We start from the raw sequence: 9,121 nt of genomic DNA on the forward strand, positions 1-9,121 counted from the left end.
GTCCTTGCGGAAGAGCACAGATGTGGGTGTTGTGCTCTTGCCTAAGAGCATGGAGTAAAAGTGGAGCCGGGCCCACATCCTTGCTCGTTGGCAAGAGCACGGATGTGGATGCTCTCAAAAAGAGCCACTGGCCCACGACATAAATTTTTTTTACCACCAATTACTAGGTATTATCCGTGCCATAATGGAGGCTATATTTAGAGAATGACATGAGATTTTAAAAAATGTTGAGTGTTAGATAAAAAGAAAAAATAATAAATTTATATTAATGTGGGAGAGAACTTTTTTTATTTTTATTAGACGAAAATGGAGGAAGTATTATACTCCCTCCGTCCGCGAATAGGAGTCCCGGTTCACTTTTACCATAAATGGTAATAGGGTCTCACCTTCTACTAACTCATTCCACTCACATTTCATTTAAAACTAATACTATAATAGTGAGACCTCATTCCACTAATTTTTTTCCACTCATTTTTCTTAACATTTCTTAAAACTAGTGAAGCCAAGAAATGAGACTCCTAATAGCAGACGTAGGAGGGGTATCTAATATCTACAGTGGTATCCACATATGGTCTAAGAGCATCTCCAATGGAGGCGTCAGCGTAGGCACGCCGATTTTTTGCGGACGCCGGTGCTGACGCCGAACCATTGCAGCCGGCGTCAGCGAAACCGGCGTCAAAATCGGCGCGCCTACGCCGATTCTTGGACTGACGCCGATTCTGACGCCGACTCTCACAGGCCATTGTAGGCCCCGAATCGGCGTCAGACCGGCGTCAGAATTTTTTTTTAAAATTTTTCGAAACACTATATATACGTTCATTCGCACCACTTGTATTAACGAGTACTCTCTCTATTTTAATTTCTGTACCCGTGTAAGCAGATGATGCCACCGATGGTCGCCGGGGGAAGTTTGCCGGCTTGGCAGGGGGTACCGCCGATGCAACCCCCTATGCTGATGATGCCGGGGTGGGCACCCGGGATGCAGCCACCAGCGCAGCAGATGATGCCACCGCCGCAGGGGACGATCGGGGGGGGAAACGTCTATCGGCCGGCTTTGGATTTTTCCACCGGTTCTTCGCACACATTGACCCCAACGGATGCACAGTACACGCCGTTTGAGAGCTTCTCCTTAGAGGAGTTGGGTTTTGATATTAACGAGGTTCCGGAAACCCCCATTCCAAGCCGGGAAGTAGGGCGGGGTCCGAGCGCTCCTAAGAAGAAGGGCAAGGCCAAGAAGGCGAGTCGTCGCAGCCGGTTGAGGATAGCGGGGTCCGGAGGAAGTGGACGGGCGCGGAGAACGTTGCGCTGGCCAAGGCGTGGGTGAGTGTCTGCGATGATCCTCTCGTTTCAAACAATCAGAGGATCGTCAACTTGTGGGCCAAGATAGCCGCAGCCTACAAGGCATTTTGCCCTGAAGGGAGACCGCGCACCGAGTTGAGTTGAGTTGGTTGAAAATCTGAAGGTTGAGTTGGACAACCCATCTCACCAACCTCACATTACTATCTTAAATCTACCTTGCCATACCTGGACCCTCCCACCTACCCACTACCCACACCACACTCTTCAAGAGAGATCATTTCTTCTGTTCCTTTTGAAATCTCGATCGGTCCCTGTTTTTCAATGGCTAAGGTTTTCACTCTTGCTGAGGTTTCTGAGCACAACAACAGCAAGGATTGCTGGCTTGTCATTGGTGGAAAGGTACAAAACCCCCTTTTTTGTATCGACTTGATTTTATGTATTTGATGTGTGGATTTGTCAAAGATTCAATCTTGATCGATTCTCGAATTGGGTTTTGAGTTTGGGAGTTGGATCTGTTTTTTCTTGTTTAGCTTTTTTCACTGTTGGAAACTTGGACTTGTGTTGTGCTTGGCATGTTTTTCTGCTTCTTGAGTTCATGCTAAAGAGGTGGAATTCATATTTAAGTTCTTTCAGTTTGGGATTCTTTTAGTACAATCTCAAGCTTCTAGCGCTGTGTGGAAGTAAATCTCATGTTTGAAGTCCCAATTTTAGGATAAATTGAATGAGACAGATGTAAGATTCTTATTAAATTCTATGCCCTAAACCAGTGTAGAATCTTGTTTTGCTTCATATATGGAAGCATTTCACTTCTTCGTTTCTCACTTGGATGCTTTTCCAACAATTGTGATTCTAACCCCTATGATATGAGATATAAACAGTAAAAAATGAGTTAAACCAAAAATCATTATGCAAGATGTGTATGTATATATGCTGAATACAGTTGCATAGTAGGTGGTATTATACTTTTGATAGTCTCAAGTCTCCAAACCATCTTCAGGTTTATGACGTGACCAAGTTCTTGGAAGATCACCCTGGTGGGGATGAAGTTATAATATCTTCGACAGGTACTTGCGAAATCCCCCACTCACCTAGGTAGTTAATCTCCCTCAGTCCCACAAGTCCCACAGTAGTAGAGACATTTCATTTTGAGCACTCGTTTTGAAGAAATAATAATAGAGAGTAAAGTAAGAGGGTACATTATTATCCCTCTTACTCTACTTTCTCTCCACTTTAACTATTTAGTATCTTTTTTCAAAATGAGTGCTCAAAACAAAAAGCCTCTACTATAGTGGGACGGGGGGAGTAGTTCTTTCCTGTGTAACATAGTGTATTGTTTGTGGATGCAGGGAAGGATGCAACTGATGATTTTGAGGATGTCGGGCACAGCTCCAGTGCTAAGACCATGATGGAAGACTTTCTCGTTGGTGAGATTGACACATCCACCATCCCCTCCAAGAAGACTTACACCCCTCCCAAGCAGCCTCATTACAACCAGGACAAGACATCAGAGTTCATCATCAAACTCCTCCAATTCTTAGTCCCTTTGGTCATCTTGGGCTTGGCCGTTGCCCTCCGTTTCTACATCAAATCAGAGACCTAGGTTTCTTATTAGATTCCTGTCTCTAATAAGTTTGTGTAGCCTCTGAGACAGAAAGGGTGTCTGATATTGAGGGAGTGCTTGTATTTTATCAAACTCGATTCTTTCTTGTTTGCTTCAACACTCTTGTCTTAAATCTTTACATTTATGCTTGGTTCAAAAGGTCAAGCTTTGAGTCACACAGAGTGATCAAATGAATACTCCAAATGGCTGTTGTGATTAGCAGGATCATCAGGCCTTGCAAGTTTGATAACAATAATGTACTCCCTCCGTTTCCGTTTTATAGTAGTGAATGCATTTCTTTTCTGCACAAAGATTAAGAAAAATGTATGTAATGTACTATTAAATAAAAAGATAATAAAGTATGAGAGAATAAGATAAGAGAGAGAAAAGTAAGTAAGAAGACATTTGTTACTTTTATTAAAAAGAGAAATGACTCCACTATTATAGAACGTGTTAAAATGACAAAATGATTCCACTAATATGAAACGAGTGTAGTAGTAAAAAATCGAACAATATTCCCTTTTCTTCTACAACAATCTAGTTCAGTTAGGTGAAGTGATAGATATATTGCACCAAAGTACACGCAAAAACAAAACTGACAACCACTAGAATGCACTAAATCACGAGTTTGCAACGATGAAACATCGAGTATGTAATACTACATGAGAACACTTGTGCGGACTCAAATTTACTAAATAAAGACTCAATTGAAAGTTATATGTGAATATGGTTAGTTCAATGAATGAGTCCATAATAAGAAAAAAAAAAGGATATTGGGATTTAGGCCCTTCTAAGGGCCGTGAAGTTTGGGCTTCTGTGATATACGGGCCGGGCCGTAAATGATGACTTTTTTGGTGATTTTTCTCTAAAAAACTCAAATGAACTTAAAAACCACCCGATTCACGACTTCTCCAAAAATTAATGGAAAAAAATATAATACTCCATGATCAGATTTATTTTGGAAAATTTTATACCCATTGACTGGGTAGAAATTCTCACACACAATACACAGTGAGTCTGGAGATTGGGAAGTATAGAGTTATGGATTCAAGTTTTCGAGTGTGGTAAATAAGTCCTACATAGACTCGTAAAACTTAAGGATTGAGCTCCACCTCCTACTGAAGTAATTTCGCATTATCAGCACTCAATTAGTATTGATTACTCCAGCATGGATTGATTACAATTTTGGGTGTTTAATTCATTTCCGCCTGCATAATCTTCTCTTGCGTTTCTAGGTTAGTCCTCTCCGCCTGAAACGCATCTGATCTTTACTTTGTTTAAAAGGTTCTGTTTGTTTAGAGTCGCGATTCTTGGAGGAAGTGAGAGAGATGTGTGATTTTGTGTGAGAAAATGAAACTTGCTTTCTATTGAGTGAAACTAAATTGTTTTCGAGGATCGCTAGGTTTGAATCGGATTAATGGTTTATCTGTTTTCGGGCGCTCATTGATTTGTGTGTAACTGTATGCTCATGTGGGAATGTTGGTTTGAATTGTTGTGAAAAATAAAAAATTTTGATTTTCAGTATATGATGTTCTAATGCTGTGTATGCTATTGATTTTTAGTCTGCATTTCAATTTTGCAAAGGAGTTGAAAAGGTCTGAGCTGGGCAGCACCAAGTTTGTGGGGAATCACTAATTTCCATTTTTTCCTTTTGTGTTACTATTTTTATTTGAATTTAGTTAATAATAGGAAAGATGTGAGTGGATTGTTGCTCAATGTACCTTGTCTTCTTTGAAATCTTTGATGTGGATTTTTCACCTGAAATATCCGATATATGGTTTTCCATATTAACCTAGAAAGGCAATGTTTTATTGGGTCATAATTTCTTGATTGTTCACCAGAAACCAGTTTCTCTTTTTTGTTTGCATTTGCTGTTGATATAAACTGGTAACTCATGTCACGTCACACAAGCAACTTTTAAGAAATCTGGACTTAGATTGAAACTGCCTTACTGAATATAATATACCTTGTATAGAGTTATGTTCTCCAGTCAGAAACTAGTAATCCGAAAACCCCTTTCATACTGAGACTGAGATTAATAGTTCTCTGGTTGTAAAATGAGGTAGACTCCCTTTTTATTTCTAATAAACTCCTTACCTGCTATCCGTACACATTAACAGAAGATATGTTCTTCATTAAGGACTACGCACGTCTGGTAGGGGTGCAGCTACCTCTTTACTCATATTTACTACGACTGTCTAATGGATCACTTTCATGTCTGGTGTAGCTCAGAATAACTAAATCGATGCATGCCTCTGATCGAGTTCTGATGCCTTTTCTTTTGTACATTGAAATAGTAGAGCTTCAAAGTATGTCCTTTAGGTTTCCATACGAGAAAGCTTGGAATGATAGTCCCAAAGCTAAAAGTTGTGTGTAATAGAATGTTGGTCAATGCTTGTAAGGTTTCTCTATCATATATAGCTCGTCCCAAAGATATTACTTCGATCGAAGGGTTACTTCTTTAGCTAATTAATATTTTGTCATTCTTTTGCTAGTTCTATCACCTTTTCCACGCCAGATGAAAATGGTTATCTGCATGCTGAAATATCCAGTCAAAATATCTACATCAAACAATTTATCCATTAAACAAGTATCAATATGTTGGGGACTTCTTTTCTCTTTTAGTGGCTTATATGTCGAGTCTTTACATTTTTTTGGATTGTTAGACCATCCTTTCCTGCGTCGATTTAGATCTAAAAGAATTCAATCTGAAGTGATAAAAAAGATTTTAATGTTAAGCCATGTTCACTTTAGCCGGATTATTATGTCGACAGTGTTGTCATATCCTAGTTGAGGTTGAATTATTTTTCAAATGAAATATTAACGTATTATGAAGAAGTCCTAATAGTCCTATCACAGATTCACAAACGTCAAGAATATTCATGGTTGCATTGTATTAAGATTCAATTGGTGCTTTGGTGCTAATGTTATTATTCCTATTTATGCATGTTGAGCCTCAATAAACAAGATGCAATGATTTAGAAATAATCAATTAGCTAGAGTTTTGGTTTAAAATTAATGGAAAATGTTATCGTGCCATCAATAATGTAGGCAGCTGGAGGTAGAATTGTGCTATAATGGGTTAAGCTTCATATGAAGTTCTAGCTCCACTAACTCCTCATATTGGATGCATCGACAGGAATCCAGTAAACAACATTTTTGGAAACATCATGATTCCAGGTGGCACCTTTGAAGGCATTATTGAGGGCCACAGTGCTGATAATGATGTTGCTCATGAGATTATTGAATATAGGAACATCTCGGCTTTTAATGGTCCAAAACGTGGCATAACATCAAATACAGTGCACAAGCTTCTTGAATGCCCGGTTTGTGTGAATGTAATGTTCCCCCCCAATTCACCAGGTAATTAATTCCATACAATCCATATCTTGTCTTATTCAATATTTTTATTATCTTATATCTTAGTGAAATTATTCTAATTTAGCTTCCACGTGTATCTTTATCCCTGGGGCATAGTATAACGTCACTGCCAGAATGCTACCCTTTTTAGCTGCATTAGTATTAATTTAGTAAGTTGTCTTTATTGAAGTTTCTAGCTTTTACATGAAATATATGAATGATACGTTATAGACCAAAGATATCATATTCCGTTGTTTCCAAAATAGAAACGGGTAGTTCCAGCTAGCCTTATATGCAGAATTTTCTCCTAAACCCTGAACCCTAATTTACTCCTGGCTTGGTAGAATTGAATTATGAATGCAACAGTTGTTTTGATAAACTATTGGTGTTTAAATGCTTATAAGTGTAGCATGTAACGAAAAGGTGGAGTTTGTCACTTTGTATGCAAGGTTAGTATTAGAGCTGCTACAGTGATACCTGCAGTTGGTTGATGCTTGCCACCTCGGTATAGGACATTAGATTTTGGCAATTTTTATCAATGAATATTTAAGAAAGCGTGCACATTAATAATCTCCACATTTATTGTTTCTTCTGGAAATACCCTTCAGATTATGAGCTAATAAAAACGTACACATTCATGTTGGCCAATTTGCAAGTTTGTTTCAAAAAAATGCCCCTTCATTTGATTAGATGTGGTGTAGTTAATGCAAATCCTTTTTAAGGAAAATAGAATCATTATCTTGTGCTCAAACACCTTTTATGCTAGTTTTCACCACCTCAAACATCTGTAACCACCCTTCACCCTTCACTTTTACCAGCTGACCTATTATTTATAGTAGCCCTTTTTGGTGATCCTCTGCCACAATGAAGCCGTCAACTAGTTAACTTAAATATAATGGTCACATTTCGAGACTCAAAGGTATTTATCTTTTACCTTTGTAGCCTCATGTTTTCTACCTCAAGCAATTAAATATACCCCACCCCTGATTCCCCGGCCTGTGACCATGTCACGATATTGCTTTAATAGAGTGCGGCTGGGAAATTCTGTGTTAAAAGTTAAAAGTGGCAGCTCCTATGGCGATGATAGTTTGCAACTACGGGGCGATGGATGGTTGTGGTTTGGAGAATTCTGTTTATTAGATGGTAGATTCATGATTCTGGTGGAAGTTAGTCTAGGAAAACACAGAATTTTGTAGTTAAGATTCATGATTCACGGAGATGAGATATAATTAAAATTCATAAAGACAAACCTAGAGGATTTTCAAGGGAAACACAGAATTTTGTGATTGCTCTCTAGTGTTTAATAACTTAACATGAAAATAATTTGTCATCTTAGAGTATGAAACTAGTAGGAGTTTTTCCACCTAAAAACTTGGTCGAACTATAACGCGTGGTATTTTACAAGGGCTAAGTTCATAGGATGTTACTTGTTGGTTTCATTTTCTCAACCGCAAATTTTACTCTCTATATTGATCCTGACTATCACTGTCTCCCATTCCAGTGTCCAAATGGCCATACTTTAAGCTCCAAGTGCCAATCGAAAGTGCAGTGTTACCCAATTTGTCATCTCGAACGTGGGAATGTAAGATGGTTAGCGTTGGAACGAGTAGCAGAATCACGTGAACTTCCACGCAAGTACCAGATTCTCGGGTGTCAGGATATTTTCTTGTATCATGGCAGATTGAGGCACGAACAGAATTGCAGGTATCGTCCCTACAAGTGCTCATACGCTGGAGCAGACTGCCCCATCAGCGATAGTATCCAGTTCCTTGTAGACCATCTCAAGAGAGATCATAACGTTGATATGCATGGCGGGTGTACTTTTAACCACAGATACGTGAAATCCAACCCCCAAGACGTCGAAAATGCCACCTGGATGCTGACTGTAAGCTCTCTCTCAGTCCCCTTGTAGCTATATATATCACTAAATGGAAGCGTTAAATGCTACTAACAAACAGTTATAAGTGGGACACCAAAATGTGGTTAGACGAATTCATTCCTCGCCACAATTGTGCAGGTTTTCAACTGCTACGGCTACCAGTTCTGCTTGCACTTCGAGGCCTTCAATCTAGGGATGGTGCCCGTGTACATGCATGGTGTTCATCCGTTTCATGGGAAATGATCACGACACTCGCAAGTTCAGCTACAGCCTGGAAGTAGGAGGAAATGGCTGAAAGATGACGTGGCAAGGAGTCCCCAAGAGCATCCACGACGGCACACAAAAGTCCGTGACAGCGTGGACGGGCTGATTATCCAACGAAGCATGGCGCTCTTCTTTTCCGGTGGCAACAGGCAGGAGCTGAAGCTGAAGGTGGGTCTAGGAAGAAGAACGCCATGCTGCGGATATGGAAAGAAGAAACGTAGAGTGGTGGTGGTGCGATCGCCTCGCCATCGTCGAATACATGCAGGCATGGGGAAAGGTGATTGGTTCAGGCAGGGCTTTACTTATTTATCTGTACATGAAACTACCAGACTAATCCTTACATTTGTTAAATCTCAATATACTAAATTTTACCTCAAAATATCTCTTGTAAAATCTTGCTCTTCCATATTAGTTGAGTTGAGGATAAATAAATCCAGATGTTTTTGTGATCGAAATTGCATTATCTAACATTTCATTTTAACTTCTGAAACTTATAATTTAATTAAAGACACTAAATATTTGATTAATAATGGGTCTTAAAACTAGGGCTGGGAAAAAATACCGAATTACCGAAATACCGGCATTATCGTACCGAAAAAATACCAAAAATACCGAATGTTCAGTATACCGTGACTTTCGGTACGGTATGATATCTTACTGAAAGATTTCGGTAAGGTAACGGTATGAATTTTCATATACCGCGGTATACCGTGGCATAC

At 39.4% G+C, this 9,121-nt stretch overlaps 1 protein-coding gene and 1 pseudogene across 1 annotated transcript; both read left to right on the forward strand.

Moving 5' to 3' along the window:
- Positions 1-1,483: 1,483 nt before the first annotated feature.
- Positions 1,484-3,075, forward strand: LOC121796472 (cytochrome b5-like). Its single transcript, XM_042195317.1, has 3 exons — positions 1,484-1,698; positions 2,297-2,363; positions 2,646-3,075. The coding sequence occupies exons 1-3, from the start codon at positions 1,621-1,623 to the stop codon at positions 2,897-2,899; spliced, it is 399 nt and encodes a 132-aa protein (XP_042051251.1). The 5' UTR covers positions 1,484-1,620; the 3' UTR covers positions 2,900-3,075.
- Positions 3,076-3,833: 758 nt separating this feature from the next.
- LOC121743542 lies at positions 3,834-8,781 on the forward strand (annotated as a pseudogene).
- The last annotated feature ends 340 nt before the right edge of the window (positions 8,782-9,121 follow it).

Source organism: Salvia splendens, chromosome 1, assembly GCF_004379255.2.
Source record: "Salvia splendens isolate huo1 chromosome 1, SspV2, whole genome shotgun sequence".
In the NCBI taxonomy this organism is placed as follows: Eukaryota; Viridiplantae; Streptophyta; class Magnoliopsida; order Lamiales; family Lamiaceae; genus Salvia; species Salvia splendens.